Source organism: Pygocentrus nattereri, chromosome 27 (assembly GCF_015220715.1).
Source record: "Pygocentrus nattereri isolate fPygNat1 chromosome 27, fPygNat1.pri, whole genome shotgun sequence".
NCBI classification, from domain to species: Eukaryota; Metazoa; Chordata; class Actinopteri; order Characiformes; family Serrasalmidae; genus Pygocentrus; species Pygocentrus nattereri.
This window is the reverse complement of record NC_051237.1, coordinates 6,983,707-7,010,242: the sequence shown is the minus strand read 5'-3', so window position 1 is coordinate 7,010,242 and position 26,536 is coordinate 6,983,707. Positions and strand designations below refer to the sequence as shown.

At 40.4% G+C, this 26,536-nt stretch overlaps 1 protein-coding gene across 1 annotated transcript in view; it reads right to left on the bottom strand.

The window, feature by feature from the left end:
- The window catches only part of csmd2 (CUB and Sushi multiple domains 2), a 388,841-nt gene that overhangs the window by 164,734 nt on the left and 197,571 nt on the right, over window positions 1-26,536 (bottom strand). The window contains exons 9-13 of the mRNA XM_017694219.2: window positions 25,068-25,192; window positions 18,165-18,286; window positions 14,160-14,263; window positions 13,301-13,413; window positions 2,320-2,502 (exon numbers count right to left, since the gene is read on the bottom strand). Of these exons, the coding sequence (XP_017549708.1) occupies window positions 2,320-2,502; window positions 13,301-13,413; window positions 14,160-14,263; window positions 18,165-18,286; window positions 25,068-25,192 (647 nt within the window). The remainder of the gene's footprint in view (window positions 1-2,319; window positions 2,503-13,300; window positions 13,414-14,159; window positions 14,264-18,164; window positions 18,287-25,067; window positions 25,193-26,536) is intronic.

Here is a 26,536-nt window from a genome sequence, read left to right as displayed (position 1 = left end):
GCAGACATACATACATCTTTGCCCACACACCTAGGAGCAATTTACTATCTCCAACTGCTCTGACTACATGCCTTTCGACTGTGGGAGGAAACCAATGCACAAACGGAGAGTTCATGCACACACAGAGAGGACCCTGGTCACCTAGCTAGGGAATTGAAGCCAGGCCCTTCTTGCAGTGAGGTGACAGGACTAATAAGAAACAGTGATTAAAAGTGCCATTTGTGTCCTTTGCTATACTGCATTGATTAGCTCAGATGAGTTCAAACAGCTTGAGCAGCAGATAAACAGTGAAAATGTTGGCCATGTTGAACTATTTCCACAGTCTCTGCAAAGGACATAAGGCAAGATTAACTAATCTTTTCATAGCAAGCATTCACACAAAGAACTTCTTCATTACAGGTTTGACTTGAAAATACAACATCACCCTCGATATGTAGAATAAATATAGCATTGGTAACCACGTTTTTCAAATAACAAAAAAACCACAAAAAAAATCACAAACCACAGGGCATATTGGTTTGTGAAGGGCCTAGTATAACTAAAACATACTCTACTTAATTGCCTTGGATCAGCAACCATCCTCTGTTTTTGAGGCATTTTGTGGCACATAATATAGCCTACATTAGGGGATCCCAATCCCCTGATGCTCTGTTTTTGCGTTTTCTGTACTCTTTACACCTGACGCAACTACAAGGCACCTGTTCATTAGTTAACTGAGGTGTGCTCGATGAGGCATAGTGTTGGGTCACCAAGACTGAGACTGGGAACTCCTGGCCTACATACTGTAATCATTGTCCTCAATGTTTATATTATGTAACCTGTTTTTATGTATTGTTAGCTTTGATGTTTTGGCTTCACCCTAGTGTGTCCTGAATTTTGGTTCCATTTCAGCCAAGAAAGCCTTCACAATTTAGCCCCACCCATTCACACTGAAGTTGTATGCAGTGTTTCAGTCCAAACCCCTATTTGAATGAGGCATAAACAGTTTAGCCAATCAGACTTCATATACACATATATCATTGTTAAAGGCTTAATAACAGATACAGCCTATTTAATTCTAAGAGATAATGTGGGGGCAGAAAATGGAAATTTAAAAACTGATTATAACTGGTTGTGTAACAAAAAACTTTAAAAATGTAGACCTGGGCAGAGAAAATAATAAAATGTAGGATATGTAGGATATGTAGGATATGTAGGACCACTGCAACCATCTGCATTCTCCAAATGTAATCCAACATACATTATTCAGTTCAGATATTTGTACTGATGTCCCCACCTTTTTACCTTTTCCTCCATTACAGCCTAATTTGTTTCAAAATATGCTCCATACATTTGCATGCATACACATTGACCTCATCATCGCTGTACCAAAATAATCTCAGGACAGCACAGTCCCTTAATGAATTTTTACTCTTCTCTCTCCCTCTCCCCCTCTCCAGCCTTCCACCTGTCTTAGCACATCGGTACTCATTTGCATGACCTAATTGCTGATTCTGCAATTACTGGAAAAGTATTATCCATTTATCATTAAGGAGCAAGTGCAGTGGCGTTCGGTTCAAATTAAATGGGACTGTGTAATGTGGATTATGTGTGAGCATTTAATGCATTCATGCAGAATGAAGAGTGGCTGCTTGAAGGTCATGATTGTACCATCTCTACAGGTGTTTAAAGAAGAGAGATGCACATTTAATTTCAGATTGCTGTTGATGACATGCAGTAAACAATATATTCTGTAATTTTAAAGGTTCTTTAAAGTTTGAAAGGTTCTTCATACACATTATTTACAATAATGATTCTCTAAAGTACCACCGATTTTTTAGGTAAATGACAGTTGTTCTGTCATTTTGCAAAGACTTATGTCATTTAAAGATGCAAAGGACTAGGATCTGAGCCGATTCAGGCATCTTTTAATAGATCAAGTATTGGCTATATTAAGCCTGATCCAGGTCCAATTCTCTGTTTTCCGTGTTCTGCTTATTCCGCATAAATATACACAACCTGCAGCTTTACAGCCTGTTTTCTCAAGAAAAAGCACATACAATATGCACCCACATCATTTTTCACTCATGAGTGTAGTTGAAAAAAAAAAGGTCGAAATGCAGGCTACTGCAGACATATTATAGTAATAGGAAATTACAATGACCCTATAAAATGGTCATTTCACATAATTACTCCACAAAACATTCCTAGGTTTTTAAAAATTACATTTACATACCCTAATTAAGTAATTACATGAAATATTACAGCAAAGTAACAATACCTCTATACTTAAAAGTGGTGGCTGCATGTATGAGAGTAAAGATTAATACTACAACTTACACACACAGCTGGGCTTCTTGGCTGACCACTGGTTGTTCTTTTGACAGGTGATGTTCTTTTTGCCCACCAACTCAAAAGCCGGCAAGCACTCAAAATACAGCCTGTCCCCGTGCCGGAAGCCTGAGCCTTCTCGCTTTCCATAGGCTGGAATTCCAGGGTCTCCACACCCACCCTGGTCAATTTCTAAAAGGTAGGAGAAAAAAGGATGATCAGAAATGGGGTTATGAATCAGAGAGACCCCTATCACAGTATGGCATCAACAATAAAAGGCAATAAAAATGCAATTCAAACATCTAGCTGGTAGAAGAGTGAGGCCTCTCACACCAGCTAAACTGCACTAAAGGTCAGGAGAATGAAGGAGGATCAGTCGCGGCCTTTGATGGAGGTGGGCTTCACACAGTTACCCTTACAGTGTGATGCTCCCTTCCTAGAGAGGAATTCAAGTGGAAATGATGCATTCCACATTGTCAGGCCAGTAGGACTGGCAGGTGACAGACAGTAGGAGACAGGTTGACAGAGTTGTAAAGAGAAGCGGGAAATTACAGGGAGACAGAACCCTGTCTGGGTAGCCATTCTGTCCTGAGCTGGTATCTGGGTCAGCACTTGTGAGCATGCCCATCCTCTCTGACTAAAGCCCCAAATCTCATAATTTGAGAGATTAGCAATAAGATGTGATTCTAGCCCACAGCAATTCTGCAATTACCATAATTTTGCAGTCATGTTAAAGAAACCTCATGATAATGTAATAACAATAAATCATTGAAGGCCAAAAAAACTTTTTTTGAGCACATTTAGTGTCTTTACATTGTGTGAAATTTCATAATGAATGGGCCAGTAGAAATGCTCAAAACATGACAACAAAATTTTACATGAAGTTATATTGAAAGTTCAGAACATTTTTGTCTTCTCCTGTACAGTTGCCATTTTGGAGATTTTTCTTTGGACAGTGACAAAATGTTAATACACTCAGACATGCTGTTACTGTTATGGAGTGGGGCCCCTGAAGTGTAAAGGTGACATATCATGACATTCTACTGGGGCATTATATCACTCCAGCTGTGAAAAAATAGTTTGTGAAATGATGACATATATCTGACCCTGAGAATTCAACCAGTCTAACCACTCTATCTGCTACCAAAGTTAAATAAAGTATCTCAACAAAATATATTTTGAGATCCTAATGCAAATTTACACCCAGTGTAGAGGAAAACTTATGCAAAACCAGATGCAGCAAATTGCTCAAGCAAGTAAATCGAGTAATTAGATGCATATAATATTTCCAGCCACTTCTTATACCATCTTCCCACATTATGCTCGGCCCTCCGTTCAATGCATATGCATGAGCAAGAGAAGTGCATTTTGCGTTCTAACACGCACACACCCCACAAAATGCACATTTAGGCTTGTGCACCAGTTTCGTACAGAACACATGGACAGACAGTGTCCAATTTGCACCTGAAACTGCACCAAACAGGTTTAGTACATCTGGTGTTTTTGGGCTAAAGAAAGATATAAACAAACAAATGTGCAAAATAGATGCACACTGTTGTTGTCAGAACAAAATCTCCAAAACAGTAACAGTAAAAAAACATTCCTACCTTTTAATACATGTTAATGTAACCAGATTTTGGGTAACTGCTATTCATTCATCATGAAAGGTCCACACAGTGTAAAGAGCAGCTGCTGATTTTAAATGATATACAATTAAAAAATTAAAATAAATAAATAAAAATGAAGAAGTTATTTTGGTCTAACAGCAATGATGCCCACACACCAAGACATTTCAAGTGGCTGATGTTCATTTATATCAGCCTCTGCTTGTGCTGTTAGTAGTGTGTGTCTCTGGTCTATAGGAGTTTTAGGAAGATATGCAGGATGCCATTAAGACTTTAACCTGCTCTGTAAGTATGAATCACAGGGTCAGGTTTGTTGGGGTGATGTTGTGTGTAAATACATCCTGAATACGTCCTCAGTGAAGATGTTTCAGCACTCAGCATGCTCCTGGAAAGAGGGGGAAATGGACTCGATTTATTCTAAACCATTATGTCAACACGCCTAGCAAGCACAAGCTTTTTCAGTAAACACTGGGTCGTTTTTGGAAACATCTTGAAAGTCAATTTCCAAAATGTTGACTAGTTAAGCCTCTCTGTCTCTGTTTGTCTGTCTGTCTCTCTCTCTCTGTCTCTCTCTCGCCAAGAGCATGGTACATGCATGCAAAGCGGCCTTGTCGTTGTCCCAGAGCAATCTCAGGCTGGCCTGCTCTCTTAATGAATTCTTTTTTTTTCACTTCTCTCCCCTCATCCTTCCACCTGTCTTAGCACGTCAGGCCTCATTTGCGAATGGGTTGCCACCGCAACATGGAGAGAAGACAGAGGAGAGCAGAGACGAAGTGAACGACAGAGTAGGCAATAGAGAGTGAGATAGGAAAGAGAACAAGCGTGAAAAGAGAGAGAGAGAGAGAGAGAGAGAGAGAGAGAGAGAGAGAGAGAGAGAGAGAGAGAGAGAGAATGAGTAGCACAGCACAGGTGAAAAATCCATGCAGCAGGAATATATGCACTGAAAAATGTCCAAAGACTTGATTATTCAACATTTCTTACAAAACCAAGGGTACTAACCTCTTTACACAAAGGGGAAAAGGGTTAATTCTGTTTTTTCATTTTTCATTTACTCATCTTATGTGTACTCAGTAGTGGTAGATTATCATTAAGCAGTGGCGTCTCCAAAATGTTTTGAATGAATGAATAATTTTAAGAGATTAGCTTCATAAATAATCACATCTCTTTACTGCAAACAATAAATAAATTAGTTGTATGTGGTCAGATGTGGTCTCATAATTAAAATAATGTTTGGAAACAAACTTTTCATGCTGCTTTGCAGATTTTTGCCACAAACAAATTTTCTAGTCTGTTCTATTAACATGCAGCATGAAGCCCAGTCTCACAAGTTGGCAAGTTAGCTCTTTTTTATTATCACTCAAGCCTTCCTTTACAGTTAACTATAAAAACTGTCATTAGATTTTAGTCACTTGTCTAATAGCTTCACTGTGTTTATTTCCGGATATATTACAAGCACACACACATATTTACTTTACGAAATAAACATTATGAAAATTCAAGATGAGAAGACAAGGGAAGCAAGATCAGGAGAGGGATGTATGACTCCATACTGGAATAATCAATAACACAAGGAAAACAAGCTAGTAAATGAAACACTCTTCTAAGCTAATCAATCTACATTTCCCTTGCATGAGTTGATGTTTGTTTTTAAGGGATGTAATGCGTTCTCTACACATGTGACACACATCTATACGCTTCAGTGGAGTTTTTGGGAGATTTTACAGCCATGCTAAAATGGGCTAGTGACAGGCTTGCTCACAAACGCACCATTGCTCCCTACTTTGAGTTGATTGGTTTACAAATTTCACACCTAGTTTGTTTCCACTCTAGTAAGTCTATGATTCCATCCGTATTTAGTCAAAAAAATCTCCCCAGATGTTCTCGTTAGGAGATCAAATCTGGCCTGTGAAACTATATATACTGTATCTGAAAATGTAAAACTTTTATTGTGTATTACTACTTGAGCAAGCATACAAATGCACAGGGAAATTATTCACATTTAAGTCAGCTCTTATTATTATTCTGACTGACCTAATGTTTAAATTCCAACACATGACACAATGACACTTTACTTTAATCAGCATACTGCCCTTAGTATTGCCACCACTGGTTTAATAAATCAAAGATTTGAAGCATCTGCACCACTAGGGGGCATGCACGATGGGGCTCCTTTATTGCAGTAGCAGCTTCTACCCTTCTGAGAAGATGTTGGGACATTTGTGAGGAGCTTTATACCAGTCAAGCTGATGCTTGGCATTGTGCATGGTGGTCTTAAGCTTATGTGTGACTGCTCCAAAGCAACAAATTCTACTGGCAATGCTACCCTTCAGAGATGATACAAGCTGTGTGCATGCATTTTAACCATTGTGTCAGCACCACATGCACTGATTCCATAAATTAGAGGGGCTTATGGACACTTTTGGCAATATGATGTATAGGTTTTTGCCATGAGTTACTGCCTCAGTGCTCTTTACACACCTCAGAGTGTGTACGTGGAAAGAATGTGGGGGACCCAAAGAGAAAAGAAAGAAAGTGCTGAGGAATGGCAGTAGATCAGCAAAGGTGTTTAGACATAGCTCTTGCCGTTGCTCTGTGCCTTGCCTGATTTGTCTACAATCTGTGCCATATTGTCCCAACAGCCGCTGAGCAGCGTGCACTGCATGCTACTGCAGTCAGGCTGGCCTGCGTGTGGGATCGGTGACAGCTTGCCACCTGGACTCATTGTGCTGCATGTTTCTGAGTGTGCCATTCATAACCGCAGCTAAAGCAATGGAAGCCTGTACGCATGGCCACAGTCAGCACAACAGACAGCGAGTTCCAGAGAGAAAAGCGCTGCTTACTAGTTACACTTCTGTCTGTGTGGCTGTGCATGTTTGTGTGTTTACATGCATGTACATCCAACCAGAGTCCACAGGGCTGCAGCTGTCCTCTGCCTGGTGCTGAACACTCTCTCTCACACCACAAGCTGACATGTGCACTTTCATAAGGGCTGACATTTGTTATTTACCCATTTCAATTTTCCACTGATTTATTCCTCCGTCATCCCCCTCCCCCATCCTTTTTTTTCCTTCTGTAAATCCAGATGGAAGTCACTGACTTCCCAGTGAAGGATTACTAATAATGCAGGAAGGCACAAGTGCAAATAAATTCATCTATCCTTGCAAAATGTGAAAGTCTAAGGCACTTTTCCGAATGCACCTGGACTCACCTGTCAGCAGCGCTCGCACTTCATTTATCCACTCGCACATGTGCTTGCCATGTAGCAACCATGGCAACCATGTCATGCTCAGCCTCAAGACAGCCTTTTAAACCAGACACTGACAATCTGACAATACTTCAGTATCAACAAACCATTACATGTACGTACAGTCGTATGTAAAAGTTTGTGAGATGCTGGTCAAGTTAAAGAAGTTAATCACATCCTCTGCAGATAACACACATTGCAGTGCACAATTACTATTTATTTGGTGAATTTTGGAAAAATTGGAAAAATTAATAAAACACAAAAGGGCACATGGTGACCTATGTATAAGTTTGTTTATTGTAGAGGATATTTTTATTTTCATTTAATAAAACAGGTCATGTGAACTGGGTGTTCAAACTTTTGCATATGACTGTATACACACTGATATAACCTAATAATAATAAGCTAACATATGTTTTTATTACTAACAACTAATTGATTTTGATTTTAATTGATTGTTGTTGTATAGGTATATATTATATGTAGTCGTATGTATAAACTATATATTAATTATTAATAATTCATATTAATATGCAAAACATTGATATACTTCATACATGTATATACAACTCCAATTCTAGTGAAGTTGGGACGTTGTGTAAAACATAAATAAAAACAGAATACGATGATTGGCAAATCCTTTTCAACCTATATTCAATTGAATACACTACAAAGACAAAATATTTAATGTTCAAACGGATAAACTTTATTGTTCTTTGCAAATATTCACTCATTTTGAATTTGATTTCTGCAACACATTCCGAAGAAGTTGGGACAGGGGCAACAAAAGACTGTGAAAGTTGAGGAATGCTCAAAAAACACCTTCCACAGGTGAACAGGTTAATTGGAAACAGGTGAGTGTCATGATTAGGTATAAAGGGAGCATCCCTGAAAGGCTCCGTCATTCACAAGCAAGGATGGGGCGAGGTTCACCACTTTGTGAACAACTGCCTGAGCAAACAGTCCAGCAGTTAGGAACAACGTTTCTCAACGTGCCATGGCAAGGAATTTAGAGATTTCATCGTCTACAGTCCATAATATCATCAAAAGATTCAGAGAATTTGGAGAAATCTCTGCAAGTAAGCGGCAAGGCAGAAAACCAACATTGAATGCCCGTGACCTTCGATCCCTCAGGCAGCACTGCATTAAAAACTGACATCATTCCGTAATGGATATTACCACATGGGCTCAGGAACACTTCAGGTACCCATTTGTCAGTGAACACAGTTCGTCGCTCCATCTACAAGTGCAAGTTAAAACTCTGCCATGCAAAGCGAAAGCCAAATATCAACAACACCCAGAAATGCCGCTGGCTTCTCTGGGCCCGAGCTCATCTGAGATGGACTCACGCAAAGTGGAAACGTGTCCTGTGGTCTGACGAGTCCACATTTCAAATTGTTTTTGGAAATCATGGACGTCGTGTCCTCCGGACCAAAGAGGAAAAGGACTGTCCGGATTGTTATCAGCGCAAAGTTCAAAAGCCAGCATCTCTGATGGTGTGGGGGTGTGTTAGTGCCCATGGCAGGGGTAACTTGCACATCTGTTAAGGCACCATTAATGCTGAAAGGTACATACAGGTTTTGGAGCAACATCTGCTGCCATCCAAGCAGCGTCTTTTTCAGGGACGTCCTGCTTATTTCAGCAAGACAATGCCAAGCCACATTCTGCACGTGTTACAACAGCGTGGCTTCGTAGTAAAAGAGTGCGGGTACTAGACTGGCCTGCCTGCAGTCCAGACCTGACACCCACTGAAAATGTGTGGCGCATTACGAAGTGCAAAATACGACGGAGACCCCGGACTGTTGAGCAACTGAAGTTGTACATCAAGCAAGAATGGGAAAGAATTCCACCTACAAAGCTTCAACAATTAGTGTCCTCAGTTCCCAAATGCTTATTGAGTGTTGTTAAAAGGAAATGTGATGTAACACAGTGGTAAACATGCCCCTGTCCCAACTTCTTTGGAAAGTGTTGCAGGCATCAAATTCAAAATGAGTGAATATTTGCAAAAAAGTGTATCCATTTGAACATTAAATATCTTGTCTTTGTAGTGTATACAACTGAATATAGGTTGAAAAGGATTTGCAAATAATCGTATTCTGTTTTTATTTATGTTTAACACAACGTCCCAACTTCATTGGAATTGGGGTTGTACATTCATTGGGGGGCAGTCATGGGCTGGAGGTTAAGCAAAAAAGCCTTGTGACCAAAAGGTCACCAGTTCAATCACCTGAGCTGACAGGACATGACTGAAGTGCCCCTGAGCAAGGCACCCAACCCCCAACTGCTTGGGCTGCACACCAACCTCAGCAAGTGTGGTCGCTGCACCTTAGTGTGTGTGCATGCACTAGTGTGTATGTGGGTGTTTAACTGCACAAATGGGTTAAATGCGGAGGTGAAATTCCCTGTTGTGGGATTAATAAAGGGTAACTTACTTATACTGGTTTTGTACTAATAGGAAGTAAAGAAGTGCACATCACATCAAGCTATTACCTTGTAGATTATTGTGGAACTGCTGCCAATTTTTAAAAAAAGCTTAATAATATACTCTTTTTGGAGCCACTGTAGAATCAAACCTATTCTAGGTATGGGACAGTGAGGAATCAGAGCACACTTGTGTTCCATTTAGTTTTTAAAATAGGGTAGCCTGTTGTTAAAATGTTTGTGCATATTAGTCTTAGGCTATTCAGTTTATTAGAAATGCCTAGGCAGGGCTGGGACCTGCCAAGGTGGCAGTTGCTGTAACTTTATCTACCTAGTAGAAAAAGCTGTGAGATCGAGAACTTGAGAACTGAATTCCCCCCTTTCTGTACACTGTTTTCTGAGAAAATGTGAGGAAAGCTGACTTCTAGACTAAAACGTTGAATCATCCATGTTTCTCCTGAGAGCCCCCAACATCACAGTGATGTCAGAAGTGGGATAGAACAGTGAGAGCCATGGGCTACAAGTGAGAGAGTGTGCTGCTTGGCTCTTATATTCTCAAGTTTGAATAAAGATGCATTATGGCTTCAAATTCCAAGCTCTCTATACTTCTTCTGACAACTTCTATGTTACAATATTTCAGTTTTATTAGTATTGGTAATACTGTACTACAACTAAATTTGCCATGTGGAGGCTGTAATTTATCCTATCTAGCTCTCACCATGAGTTATTTACATGCCTCAAAATAATACTCTATTATAGCCACTGTGAGGATGATTAAAATAACATAGGTGTGGGTTACTCAGCTAGTGAATATACTATATAATCAAAAAACAAAGGCACAGCTTGTGACTTGCTTATCCCCTTCAGTGTCCCAATGAATTACAGCTCATGTTCCCTTTGGGCTTCTGCAAATAGAATATGAGGGGAATAAAGAAGAATAGAGGGAAGCCATGATGGGAGAAAAGAAACTCACAAGCCTGAACCCCCCAGCGCAGGTGAAGGAGATGCCTGTGGCATGCCCCTCTGTCTCCCTGCCTTAATAGCAGATCAGCTCATAAATAAGTCAGTGGCAGTAATGGGGCTTTTGTCATGTCTTTACCATGTTGGAGCAGTGATGATGCTCAAAAGTTCCTTGCTTTTAATCGTAAACCCATCTTTTACTGCAAGATGCATAGTGACATCTCTCCATATGAACATGTACTGCCAAGGGAGAGAGAAAGACAATGAGGCAGAGAAGTTGAGAGGAAGAAATCTGCATGTGCTGTGTAATCTAACCTGTCAGCAACATTACAGTAAGGAGTAGCTCTACATGTGCCAATTCTGCAAAAAAATATGAAAATATGAATTAAATTAATTTGGGGAAGCATCTGATCTCAGAGGAAGGGAGGTAGAGAGGTTCAAAGAGATTCTTCAACTTCATTAAGTGTTTCTCATTGTTTTAATTATGTTGGGGTGTGTACTCTGCTCTACTTTCCTGTTATTTTGCAGATGAAAAATAAGTATATAACTCAGGGCTGGGGGCTCAGTGAGGATCTGAGAGTGACTGTTGGCTTTCAAAGTGTCTGGAGGAAAACGTGCCAATTCCCAGTGGTCGCTGGGCACTGTACAATTTAAAAGAATGGCTTGGATGAAAGCGCTGCTGTTTGGACTGCACTTGTTTCCAACTGAGGTGTGGAGAGACTAAACCGAACAAAAAGGAAATTACAGTTCTCTGCTCTGCAATGTTCTCCCACTTCCAGAAAAGAAGGAGTTACTTTCCAATGAGGCGAAATGAGCATGCTCTGCCTAGATGACCCCCTTTCAACTTCTGGAGAGAGAATGATGATGAAGAGAGAGAAAAAGAGAGTGTGAAAGAATGGGCGAGAGAGAGGAAGAGATCATGCTGGGCTGTCATGGTAGACAAATACGCTGAGATCATGACATGTGGAGCCGTTACTGAGGCAGACTGAGTAAAGAGGTGTTTAAAGATGTAGGGGGTTAAAAAGCCCCCCAAAAGGGACTGGGGGCTGACATCTTTCCTTCTCTTCTACTGATGGAGCAATCTTGGATATGAGAGGTGCGCCAAAAAAGAACAAAGAAAAGCTTTAGAAATAAGAGGAGATTTTATAGCAACTGTGAATCTACTTTAAACAGGATCAAAGACCTAATTCCCAGCACAATTATTGTTAAACGTACAAGAAAAAGAAGGGCAATGTAATGAAATGGTAAACTGTGCAGACCTCGATGACCTCAGGAGGCCTCATGTTGCCTGTAGTACTCTTCTCCTCAAATGACCACATGTAATCATTGTGACCACACACAAAGACCAACCACAGTTTTTTGTCAATCATGCTCATTCATGTTATGCTAGACAGCAACAGTTAAAAGAGGACCATGAGAGCTGTGGTTTGATTGTGCTGATGGAGAACTGTCATTTTGTCCACTTGTGCAGACACTTCAAAAGACAGTTATCCTTATATACCGATAATGGCAAGAAGCAGATGATTGCATTACTGTGCTTTGGGTCTTCAGAACAGAAACACCTTTTTTATGAAAACATTTTGATCAATCACAATTCAAGATGAGTGTTTTCAAGGTAACCGTGTCATCAAAAAAGTGACCAAGTCATCAATACATTTGAAATCGGGTATTAAAGCCTACAATAAGCATTTAATATGTTATTTATCGTGTTATGTAATATTAGCATCAGTACTATATCCCTCAGCCTCAGTGGTTTTGATAGAATTCACAATTTTATATTCTTTTGTGTTTTCATTCATCAATGTTTTCTCACTGCAATACCCAGCATGCATTATGCAAATATATTTTACCCCCCTATCTGGTAAAGAAATCCTGACCGCTAGCGTAGTGTTAGCTATCTGGCTTCTTTCTGCATTTGTGTGCTAGCAGGAAAAAGAAAAGAAAAGAAAAAAAAACAACAACAGGGAGCCCTCACATATCGACCCCTAAAGCAGTTTTTCAAAACTTCCTTCCACCTTCAAGATGCATCATCAGAAGTTTTTCGTAAACATTAAACCATGACACATCTCACTCTAGAGCATGGATGTCAAACTTAACCACTAAAAGGGCCATATTACAACATCTCAGCAAATCCGTGGGCCAGCTGTGTTTTTACTTCATTTTTACTGGCATGACCTGAATGGACCATTGGTAATTTAAAATATGCCAAAACTACAACAGCAAAATAAGCCCTGAATACTTCTTCAAAAATAATAATAACATCTAAATACAATTTAATAGTTATAGGTAGTTTTTTTTAATTGCCTATTTGCTTGAACTAGACACCAGGCATCTTTTCTTTTTGTGTAACAGCAAGCCCATAGACTGTTGGGAGAAGGGGGTTAGAATGCACACTATGTTGCAGTGCATGCTGGGGACTGTAGTGCATCTGAGGGTGAATAATAACTAATAAGAACAGAAAATTAAAATAATTTCATGGACCGAATGGGACTGTGTCATGGGCCTTACTTGGCACGCAGGCCTTGTGTTTGACACATGGGCTCTAGAGACAACTGTGGCACTGCTGTAAGAGGTTAGTAGGTATGCTTACAATATATTTAACAATGGTTATATTTTTCATTTTGTCCAGAGTGCTACTTTAACATAAAAGGAAGGCATATCACAATTGCAGAATGTAGAAGTATAATCGTGATAGAAGTATGTTCGTCCATATCATGCAGAGGAGTTTGATCTGACTTACCCTCGTAAGACACCTTGAAACCCAGGGAACCACTAGTGTCATCTGTCTTGAAATTCAGCCACATCTGATGGCTGGTGCTGACCACAAGGTCTGGAGTGCTGGTCCCCGATAGCCTGGAAACGCATTCAGGAACCAGACTGTATAAGAAAAGCTCAGTGCACAGGCTCACTCTGCTCCTAATGTACTGTATACCAATAGGCTTGGCTGATCAGGGAGTTCCTCCAGCTCTGGGCTTATGGGGCCCACTAATTGAGCACATTAGGCTATTTGGGGCTCTGTGCACCCAGAGAGAGAAAGTCAGAGAGACAGCGAGGGGAGAGGGGGAGAGAGAGAAAGAGAGAGAGGGGGGAGAGAGAGAGAGAGAGAGAGAGAGAACCCAGGGACACAGGAGCACTCTCTCAGCCCTGCCAGAGAGCACATATAAAACGCCATCGATAAAACTTTATGAACACCATAAATTTGGGCACAATTAATAACAACACTCTGAGAAACATTCTGAAGCATCTGGTTTGGCAAACTGCATTACAGGCATCAATATGCAGAATGCTTTTTTTTTTCATTTTTTCCCCCACAGGGGTGATCTTGTTGTAACATTGAGAGCCAAAGTGATTGACAATCGAGCTTTGAGTATTTCTCCCATACGCTGATACTCAGTGGGCTGATGAAACGAGGAGAAACAAGGCGAGAGGAGGAGGTGGAGGGAGCGGGAGTAGTTGAAAGAGAGGAGGACATCAAGAGATGAAAGAAAGGGAGAGAGGGAGGGACTGTGGAGAGCTATACACATACACAGAAAGAGAAAAGAAATCAGAAGAGAATAACAAAGAGGAATGTGAGAGAGACGGAGGACAAAAGTACTCACACATGAAAGACGGTCCTCTGATCCCCAATTACAGCTCCGTCACCCACTGTTAGGGTGTCGTAGCCACGCTCCAGGTCAAAGTCTTCAAAGGTCAGCTTTATCACCTGCACACAAACCCATCAGCTGTGTTACAGCACACACAACAGCACAGACCGTTCGTCCATTTACCCTCCCCTGCCCAGCAAACTTGCCAGCAGCATTGAATCAGTTCTCAGGTATTAAGGAAAAATAAATGGACGTGAGCTTTAGAAACCTTTCTATTGATGAGCTAAAACAGTACTGACCTGATTATCTCTGGGTTAACAACCTTCTCACAGCACACTAAAAGGTGTTATTTATGCATAGCCCAGGTCTATTATTCCATCTTCATTAGATTGCAGAGAAGATAAACCTCAATTATAACTCCAGACTGCTTGCACTCCTTTTTATAAGTGAAATACAATTCTCACTTTCCTGAATGCACAGACATCTAGTGCATTAGAGAAGCAAACAGTGACCATAAGGTGAAAAAAAAACATCATGAAGGTTAAACAGGATAAAAACAAGGACCCTTTGAGTCTAGAAGTAGAGATAAAAAAAGGTAAAGGAGATATTTCAACCAGAAATGGAAAAAGGGAACTTTTTAATATCCAGCAGAAATGGGCATTAAAATGTGAAGAAATTAATTCAATCTAGATTTTTCTCAGTATTACTGTGCAACGCTGATAAACAAAAATGATAATATAAGGGGAAAAAACAGCATAAGTGAGAAGAAAAGCAAAAAAAGCAAAATGTGCTGTCTCCTATTTCAAATTGTCTGCCACATTTCCGCCAAATTCTTAATGTTTTCGGAGTGCTCAGAGACTGCCTCCTAATGAAAAAGCTTATATAAATGCAAATTGCATTCTGTCCTATGGTAAACACAGTCGGTAATGAAAATTGCCAAGAGTGGGGAGGCAGCATTCTGGGTCAGATCGCCAGATAAATAGAGTTTCGCCTTGCTTTATCTCTTACAGCCCTTGCTTTCTGTTGCTCTGCTTTCTTTCAGTATGTCATCCTGGGCAGGTATGGCCTGCCCTCTCCTGCAGCCTCATGGGAAACATGCATGGTATTGATTGAAAGCTTTGTGGGTGGAGGCAGACTCAGCTGACTCACTGCGGGTTCCTGAGAGCGTGTAATCTCCAGAGCCCCAGGCTCCTTTCAGAAAGTCAAGATGCCGTGAGCGAATGTGAACCCATGACATGCTGCAAAAGCCTGCGATCCTGCACTGTCTCTGAGCTCACATCTCTGGCACCCCTCTGTATCCTGTGGTAATTGAACCAATGCTTCAGGCTATAAGATCTACAGGCAGAGCTATTAGCAATTATTCACAATGGCCTGAATTCACCAGTGAATACTTCCAAGCTAGCAGAGATGAACGCAGAGCTAATGTTTCAAACATTCTGACACATGAAACGTTTCTAATCATGACAAGGCTGTTTCACTCTTATCGCTTACGTCTGCACAGCAAACAGCATAAGTATTAAAAAAACGACTGCATTCTGGTACAGAAAGCACAGAACAAAAACACATCACCCCAAGCCTCAAATATATAAGAGTAACTTAAGAAAGCCTCGCTGTTCATACCATCAGACCACACACTGACTACAGGGACTGGGACTAAGCTGGAGGAGTAGATTTTAGTCAATGAAATGCTCTTCAGAGACAGAGTGGCAGCTAATACTAATCAGCTGGATGAAGATAACACTCTAAACAAAGAAAGGCTGATAATTAAAAGTGAAAGAAACAACAAAAGCATTCAGCCGTTTCTCTCTGTGAGCAGCTAATTTTGTCTTTTCCTGTATCCTCGGGTTCTGTTTGTCTAGAAAAAGAAAGCTAGCGTCTAGACTCAAAGCTCATATTGACACTCTGAAGAGGATTCATCCCAGAGCAGCTCAGCATCCGGCCTTCCCTACAGACATCCATCCTCCTGCATATCCATTCAGCCTCTTCCCCATGCCTTCAACAGCTCTGACATATGGTAAGGGCTTGCACATTGTCCTTCACCTCATTTGCTTTGGTTGCTTTAGTTTGAATGACTTGTATAGTCCACTGTGTCAACATCAGTTTGTACAAATCTTTAATTTAGTACCCATTTAATACTGTACCCTAAGGATGTGGACAACTTAATGCCACACGCTTTCTGTCTTTTATTAGCACTTAATTTCAGCATTCAAGATCTTCAGTAACTCACAAACAGGTCATGGTAGTGCCACAAAGCTCACTGCTTCTAGTGAATTAGGCTGATTCTGTGTTATTAAACATGCCTTAATGTTCACCTATTTCAAACATCTAAGTTTGATTTGAATGATCCCTATGTAATTATCTACCACAATGTGCTATAAATCTGACTAATCAAATCCAAATCTTTAATTTAGCCTATTTAATAACATGCTCCAACCAGATGTTGACAGATTACATGAAGCACTCTCAGTGACCATTCATGTTTAAAATCTCTTATTGGCAGGGATACATTTTTTCCCCTGTTGATACTATGTACAGATATCATACCAGGACACCATTTAGCCTTCTGTGTTTCACAGTGGCAAAGCATATAAACTCAGACATGCAGTACAGCTGAAGTTGCCAGAGTAGATACATTTTGAAACTGCACTGTTTTTCCAAAATTGTTTATTCCAATAATCACGACTACAAAACAGCACTGAATGGGGCTCATCAATGTATTTGATCCATTTATTCCTGTACAAAATATGAAATAATGAGGGGTATTTTTGATTTGAATTGCCATATGCCATATCCGCAATGCAGACAATGGGAGTAAATCAACTGCAGGACAAAACCACTCTTGGACAGTGCAGAGTCTAGTGGCAGTACACTAATTTATTAACATTGGATGCACTGCAGATAGCAGTGCCATTTTAGTATGCTGTTATACCATACAGTAACAATTGCACTGATGAGACTAAAGTATTTCTGGCTAGCGCAATGTCATCGCTTTTCTTATCACCGAAATACATAGTTTTCAGTAAACAAAACACAGTTCTGGTGACGGCAACATCAATGATGTCAGCAGCCTTCTATTTCCTAAAGGAATAGAAAAAATTCACATTTCCACTTTTGCAAGTCCTTGATGCCATATGACAACACCATGCAGTAAAGAGTTAACAAGCTCAGTATTGCTGCTGGTGCATCACTACTTATTGGTTCCCTGTTTAATAGTTTCCATGAATACATTCAGAACTGCAATGCAAGACTCATTGTTTTTAATGAACTAGGCTGACCTTGAATTCCTCAGCATGCCTTAATATTAATTTCTGTTCCTTAATTCCATTATTATCTAAGCCCACTGGACATGCCTAAAATGCACGCAGTAAGCGGCATCATCCAGGCTGATATCTTTGTGCACAAAGAGGCTGGTGTGTGGGCTCTGGCTCAGCTATAGAGAATAAAAAGCTCATTGTCAGGTACATTTTGCATGGCCCCAGTTCTGCCACAATCTCACGGCTGACCCCATGTCTCTTCTAGGTGCCATTGTACTGACACAAAAATAGAATGTCATTACGTTTGTAAAAAGCGGGGATAGCCATGCTTCATCTTCATTTGTGAGTCTCTCGCCAGCCCAGACAGTGTGAAGTAGAACTGTCCGTTACCCACAGGATGGGGTGGGAAAGGGGGGGTGGCAAAACAGGAACATTAATGGTGCAGCGGTCCATCCCTGCCCCCCTTCTCTCCCCTCTGAGCCAGCGTGATAAGAGGAGAGATTTGTAAAACCATTTGTTTGAGCCCAGAGAAAGAATTTTGGCAAGCGGAGTGTGGCCTTGAACTGGGTTCCAAAGTCATCACTATGGCTTCCCCACTCATATAATATCCTCTCAGCTCACTTGATGTAGCTCTGCCTACCTAACTTAACTATTTCAACCTTATTGTCTCCTCTCCCTGAACCAGGCTATCAATATCATATCAATATCAATAATCCAATGGAGGAACAGATTTACCACAAATCAAAGGTATAGATGAGCATGGTACCTTGTTGGGATCTGATGCTGTAATGATCCAGGTGCAGTTGGCGTTGTTATCGTACTGGACTGGAAAGTTTGGAGATGTGATGACACCGCTGGGACCACGAAGCTGACCACCACACATGGGTGCTGAGATTGGGGACAGAGAGAAGTGCAAATGAGAGAGTGGAAATTAACATGAAATGTAAACTTAACAACATTAAGCATTTAGCTGACTTAATGACTTGAAACAATTCTTGCGTTTTGCAATAAATCTGATGTTATATTTACATTTACATTTACGGCATTTAGCAGACGCTCTTATCCAGAGCGACTTACAAGAAGTGCTTTGTCAATCTAGAGAAAGTATCTTTGCTAGTTGCCAATAGCTTAGAGAAAAAGACAGTCCTGAGCTCGGATACTGCTAGAAACATATGTCACTGCAGACACCAAGAGAAAAAGAAACAGAGTTGAACGCAGAACTCTGTGCCATTCAATGCAATACAATAACAAACAAAACAATACAATAAACTACAATACAGAGTGCAATACAATAAAAATTGCAGCTTATAGTTCAATGCTCATTTAAGTGCTGTGTAAAGAGTTGAGTCTTCAGTCTGCATTTGAAGACAGCAAGAGACTCTGCTGTTCGGACAGCCAGTGGGAGTTCATTCCACCACCTGGGTGCCAGTACAGAGAACATTCTCGACGCTTGTCTTCCGTGCACCTTGAAGGATGGCGGGTCAAGCCGAGCTGTACTCGAAGCTCGAGGGGCTCGTGGTACAGTTCGAGATTTCACCATTGCCATCAAGTAGGTAGGGGCTGGTCCATTTTTGGCGTTATATATATCTGATGCAATTAGCTGAGACTCACAAAATAGTTTAATGTAACCAACTGCACAGACATGTTTTTGATTTATCTTTAATCAATACGGGTCATTTGTAGTTATCTACTATAACAAATTCTACTAAAATAGGCTCAGAAATTGGTTTTCTTAAGCCATTTCAATAAACTCAATACCTCAATTTGTTAAATTAACATTACAGGTTAACTAAACAGACATGTGTCAATCATGTAACATGTCACAAAAACTGGAACTTCAGTTCAAATATGATTGGCTATTATGCTGTACATTGTTTGTTCCTGGGGCTACTTGGTACAAATATAACCTTGAACCAAAGTAGATAATCAAAAACAAATCCCCACACAGGCTAGAAGAAAGACCTGTGGGGTCTTATATGCTTCCACTAGTTCAGTGAACCAAACAAGCTCTCAAGTGAAACCTGTTTGAGCTCACTGCACCTCACTGTAATCACCCAACTCTCAGAGACATACTGACCGCACCAGTGAGCTAATGCAGCATATCAGTAACCTCAGTGATTAAAGTAGGAGAATCATAAAAAGTACAGCCTTGAGCTAGAGCTAACATTTGGAAATTACAGTAACTAGTATTTCCCAAGATGTCAAAAAATGATTTATTTCTGGCTGTTGCTTTTGACCAGAACAGCATGTGACCTACAGTTTAAGAGACCATTAGAAGGTTCTACACTTTTGATGGCAACTTGACTTTTGTGTGACTTTCTGTATGAGTTTCATTCTTTTGTGTGACTCCAGTGTCCTCCAGGAGGACTTTAAAGCCCTCCCCGAATGAAAGTGCTCGCTGGCTAATGAGGAGGGAGGGCACAGCCAGTATGTTTGCAGTAAATGAACGTGTCTGCAGGTCTGGGACCAGCTGCGGCTCTTAATGAGCTATGTCTGAGGTGAGCTCCTCAGGGGGCTACACACACACGCCGCCACACACAGTCACCCACAGCTCTCCTCGCATACTTAAAGGTGGGTTGACATTAAAGAATAAATCCTTAAAAAAGTTAATTAACACCAGGGCCTGCTGACCACAGTTTTCACCTTCATAATATAATATGTGTAATCTCTGGTGCTTGGTATTCTCCTTCGTTTCGCTTAAGAGGTCCAGGGCATTTGCTGAGTTCATTCACAGTCTGTGTTCATTCCTAGTCCCCAACCTTTTCTGTAATTTTCAAGTCAATAGTAACTCCTACATTCACAGAGTGTGCAATGCACAATCCTACAGCTTCAGAGAGAAAATAACATCCTGGTAGGTTAGCATTGATTAAAAACATGGAATTTAAATTCTGGAATCTCTTACTATTGAATACATTTACTGCATCTGTACTATAAATAAGTAAATGTTTGAAATGCATGTCCTACACTACACTCAATTCCGGTTCTTGAAAGCCACTAACATACCTGATTCAAATAATCTGTTTATTGCCAGGCTTAGCTGGTATTTTTTGAGTAGCCCATGTACCAAACTGTGCTGTAGACTGGGCTCCCAGGACTAGAGTTGAACATCCCTGTTATAGAAGAATCACTCTTTTATCCCCTAAAGCAGTGGTTCTCAACCCATTAACTTGTAAACAACTTTTAAACTATATGAGGGGTCTGCAACCCAAATGTGCCACAACATTTTACATCCATTTTACCATATTGCCTATAAATATGTCTCAGTATGTGCTAATGTGTTACTACAGGCTAACAAATTGAATATAAACAAAACGATCTGAGTGTTTTTAAATGTGCTTTCTCTTATCTATTTCTTCACTCTACACATCTTATTTACAAACATGATTCTTTAAAGAACCATCCACTGAAAGCTTCTTTAACCCCTCAAATGGCAAATGGCCCAAAGTTTTATTACACATTTCTATTACCTAAGAATACCTTAACCAGTTTCACTGAAGTCCCTGTAGTTAATGACAAATAAGCCTTAGTATGTAATAAATCTGCCTTTTTTTAGGGGTTAAGACAGCAGTTCTCAGGCTAGTCCTCAGGGACCCCCAGACTGCCCATAATTTTGCTATATACTTATGTGGATTCTGTTAAAGAACCTTTCAATAGATAATTCATATAATCCAGTTAAGATAATTCAAGTTCTATACCAATGAATGGTTTTCCCTAGAACTGTAAATTCAAACCAAGAACAGCTCTGGGTTCTTGAAGTTCTGAGAGTTCTCGAACAATTTTTGAACAATTCTTCTGTGTTTGAGTGTTGGAGAGGACACAAAGACATTTTTGAAGTGCTTTTGGTGCACAGAGTCTTGAATAATCCAGAGCTTGTTTTGAATTTCCGGTCCTGGATTTTGTAATGACTGGTAGATGACTTTATAATTTAACTGATTGATCACCAAATGCCCCTCTTACGAGTGACTATAAAACCCAGGACTGGAAACTAGATTAAAAGTTCAGATGTGAACAGCTCTGTACTAAAGTATTATGCATTTTAGCAACTAGTCAAAACATAAGGCCATTTTCTGGGGCAACAACCTTGTGCACAAATTTCTTCTTGGATCAGCCAACCCTGTCTTTTGGTACTACAACCATAATGCAGCCAAGCCAAGTTACAGTAAGCAGAAACAGACTGCATTGTTAAACTAGATGCATCTGAATTACAGTATTTCTAATAGTATGATAGACTACCGTGAAACTGGATCTCATTTAAGGTGGACAGAGGACAGCACTTGGAGATAGAGCAATCAGATAATCATCCCTGCTTTCTGGAAGTGTTTCCCCATGGCTAGTGCTAATCTCATTTTGCCTGAATTGGATCAGTGTGAAATCTAGCCCTGGTGCTTCTCTCTCAGAAGAGTTTTTATTTATTTTTTTTTTATATAAGGCACACTGCAGAGGCTAGAGGTGCAGACACATAGTAGCCTGCAGAAGACTGGGACAAAGGGTAAGAACTCACCGAGGTTACTTCCCACTTGAAACTGCTGTGACTTCCTGCCAAAAAAACACTTTTTGCCATAGCGCTTTTATTAAGCCGGCCAGAAATCATGGCTATTAATTGGCTCTTTGTTAAAGTGGCTTTATCTCATATGACTATAGCTCGTTTCTTATGGGTGGCAGACTTTATGTTGATGTAGTCAGATGAAGGACCCCTTAGAACACTTATAGTACAACATATAATTCATCAACAGATATAAATCTAAAGTTATAGCCCACATATTTGTTGCAAAATAGATTATCACTGTCCTTATTTTGCATAAAATAATCCTATGGAGGCAGATGATCCGCTGTGGCGACCCCTAAAGGGAGCAGCCGAAAGAAGAAGAAGCATAGCCAAGGACAATTGGTGCCATTTCTTTAAAGTGCATTTATTTTTTGTTTTTTTTTTTCTCTCTCTAGGTTTTCAAGTTTTACAACATAGTGATTTATGAATTCTTTTCTAGAGCAACTGTGAAACACTGTTGTCTTAATTATTCTCAAGTTTCCAACTTTCCTGCGGCACTTTGCAATTAACAAGGCCATTTTTGAGTAATGACCTGGCATTTAGTAGTGTTAAATCAATGAAACAAGACGAATAATCATTCTCTACATTGCTTGTGAAAGGGAGCAAGTGATTGAAATGGGTTTCAGAAAGCAAACGCCAAATATCACCACTCTTTAGATGACTAATGGGGCTTAAAGAGGAGCAGAGTGTGTCTAGGCTAGCAGACGCTTTCTCCGGATTTTCTCTGCTTTCTCTAGATCCATTTTCACTTTTTACTGAAACGTTCCGCAGTCAGACGACAAAGGCTTACAAACCAAAAGCTGATCGTTAAACAATCAAAAACAAAAGCGACTGCAGTCATCCATCTCAAAGCTGTCCAACTACGTTTCTCTCACAGACTGTCACACCAGGACATCCACTGTGAGGAGATTGCTGCAAGAAGAGTGGGGATGTAACACATTAATGAAAGTCTAATAGTCCACAGCTTGCTGAACAATAGTGGGGAAATTAATCAATATCACAGGGGCAAGAAGTAGATATTAACAAGTGTGAAAGTATGTGTGGGAGCATTGGCATATGTGTGTTTCTGAGACGCATAGAGGACACATTATAACCTCGACAAGGAAATTGGAACGAGAGAGAAATGCGTTAGCCTGCAGGGCAGTCTGCTCTGCACTGTGGATAATATGATGATAAAGTGTATTAACCTGCATGACATCTACCATACGCACATCTGTCTTGGGATAATCCTCAAAACTGTCCTAATCCATGCAGTACACGGCCAAGCACACAAAACGCTCAACTTTTTCACACAATGAAGACGAAAGTGCCCACTTAAGCACCGTTAAAGGGGTGTCCATATGTGCGGGCCTTTGTAAATGATGGTGCTGGTGTCAAGAATGGTTCTTTGAAGACGTGACAGTTGCAGGAGGGCTGAAGCCACGATAGCTCTCCAGGCCAATCACACTCAGAAAATTAGTAAAGCTTAATAAAGTAATTAATCAGAGCCGAGTGCAGCTAAATAAGCTGATTACTGAAGAGTGATAGCCATCTCCTCCCTCTCAGGAAATCTGCTGCAGATTCTTCTCTCCTGTTAGCCTCCCTCTGCTCCTTCTCCATTAGCTAACCTTACGCAATGCACACTAAACATGACACACATTCTAAACAGGCTACAAATTCAGCTATACATTGATCATCAGAAGTTTGGGCACTCTCATAATCTTAAAAATAAAAGGTTCCTGGGACATGCGGACAAACCTTTAATTAATATATCTCTTTACCCTGTTGACAGCAGCCATTAACACATAGGTGCACGTTGGGGCCTTGGAGTTTTAAATTTGTGCTTTTAACAGTAGTTTGGTCAAATCATTATTCAGGAAAACTTCATATTAATGAAGACACTATTAGTGAGTAATACGATCAAAAAGTACATGTAAATTTTGAGTTATATAGTATATGACTATAGTTACAGTATACAAGTACAGTATGCACTGGCTTATTATTCTGGGATGTCCTTTCACTTTCAATGATGTGTATTTAACAACTCCAAAACAGTAAAAATGGAACTGAACAACGTGAAGATATATAAGTAATTAATCAATAAATAAAATAAATAAAATAAATATTGTTTTAAGTCCAGATTTCTCAAGTAATTTGTATCATACGTCCATCCCCTATACTTGTGCTTATGACCATCAGACACTACTGGAATTTAGCAGAAATTATAAGTCATTCACACTCTCGAAAACATAAACTGTCTCTTGTCTCAGTCCCAAGATCATTTTGTCTCTGCTTTGTCTCTGTCTGAGGGTGAGGTTGACTGGGAAATTGTTGCCTCCATCTGTTACTGAATATCAACATATCTTCAAAGAGAACAAAAAGTCATTTCTCTGGATTTTTAAATACACAAAGTCTTGTTCTTGATTTGATAGCACTTGTAGTGATCTTGACTACAACACTAATTCAATTTCAGTGTTGCGAGAGCAACCAGGGTCCTTCCTGTGTGGAGTTTGCATGTTCTCCCCGTGTCTGGGTGGGTTTCTTCTGGGTACTCCTGCCACAGTCCAAAGACATGCAGTCAGGCCAAATGTACATGGTAAATTGCCCTTAGGTGTGAGTGTGTGAGTGAATGTGTATGTCTGTCTGTCTGCCCTTTGATGGACTAGCGACCTGTCCAGGGTGTACCCTAGGACATGGATAGGCTCCAGCATCCCCCACGACCCAGAAGGAGAAGCGGCTTAGAAGATGTGTGTGTGTGTGTGCTTGTGTGTGTGTTGAGGGAGCCAGATCCTGAGACTACGGCATCGTCTGACTCAAACTGTCCAAACTTTCTCCATTTAGCTAAACAGGCCATTAGCTATTCAGCTAAACAAGCTAACCTTATCCCACCATACCCCACCCCACCCACGCCCCCACCACCCCCACTCCCCTCCCTAAGTAACACTGCACTGCACTCTCTGTTTTGTTTATGGCAGACTGGTATAAGGGTTATAAAACAAATGTATGTCTTTAGAATTTCAGCAGTATATTGGATGGACCAGATCTTCCACTGCTAGAAGACTTTCATGAACATGTAACGGAGTGCTGAAATTTGTCGTCAAACTTTTGGCAGGCTATGTCAAAATTTGTCTCGGAGAGCAGTACCTCTGCAGATGGGCCGGTCATCACTCCAGCCCACATAGCTGTCCGTCACACGCATGCAGGTGATGCTCTTGGAGCCCTGGAGCTCGTAGCCCTCATCACAGGAGAAGTGCACTGTGGCCCCGCGTCTGCAGAACGAAAACACAAGAGCACTCGGCTCATATCATTAACATCTCTGTTCATTTTCCCCTAAAGTAGGAAATCAATTCACTTTTGACTTGAACATACATTTTTAATGCTGCCCGTTCATTCATCATGTTTAATCTGGCACAGAGAGCTGTAACACTGTGACGAGGAGGCTGCTGCACACTCCTGATGCTGTCTTGCTCTTCTCGTCCTGAGGCCATTTCTCCCCTCACTGGCCTGCTATGTGTGTGCACCTGCTGGATGCTCAGTAAAGAGTGCAGACCTCTAGAGCTCTTCTGTCTTGTTCCACCCTCTGGCTTCTTCCGTCTGCAACCTTTCACACTCAACCCTGTGTGCGTGTTACAGCTGGAAACTATTTGTGTTGGGGTTTCGTAGCGCTCGGACATCATTTGTCAAATATGTTTCAGGCTCAGTTTGGATTATGATTTCAACTTTGGAAAGCCACATTTTGATCTGCATGCTTTAGCTGAAGGAACATTTAAACAACACTGTTTTGGATAGCAAATCATTTCTATTTTGTTGATGATCTGATGACAGATGAAGCTGCTAATGCCATGGTATAGAAGTTCCAGATGTCTCCAGCATGACCCCAGCCAACACAGAGATTTGTTAATTTCTGTTATTAGGCCACTTTACTTGACTTAACATAAAGACGCACTGATTAGCCTAGTTGTTGGATGACAACTAGAAGTAATACTGGGCTGGAAATGGTTAAATGAACAATGATTCTAACATCTAACATACTGTCGCTGTGCAATGAAAAACACGTATCTCCATTTTTGGCGATTTTTAGTTTTCTACATCTTTTGAACACGGCAGTTCTCCTTTATGCTGTGCAAAACTTTCTTGATGAGAAGACCAAGAAATGCCCACAAATCACTTAGAATAAAATCTCTTTACATTAACTTACATTAAAAGTTAAGGGCATTTTCATCCTCTCCTGTAAATTTACCATTTTGGAAATATTTGTTTCTCTTGGAACAGTGACGATATGTGAAGTCACTACTCCTAGCAAATAAAAGCTTATTGATTAGATAAATAACTTTTCAAATATGACTTTCTCTGGTGCCTAAAACATCGAAACAGTACTGTGTATAGATAGTGAATAGAATACTTCTTATAATATGCAAAATAACACAAATATAACTAGAGATTCCAATGTTAGTAGTGAATAGTAGTATATGCATTGTTGTAGCTGAGATAATGACAGAATTACATGATGGGCTACAGTCAGGTTCAGATTCTGTTGTGGGTCTGGCCAGCTTGACCTTGAGAACAATTATGTTGTGCTACATTTGTGTGTGTGTGTGTGTGTGTGTGTGTGT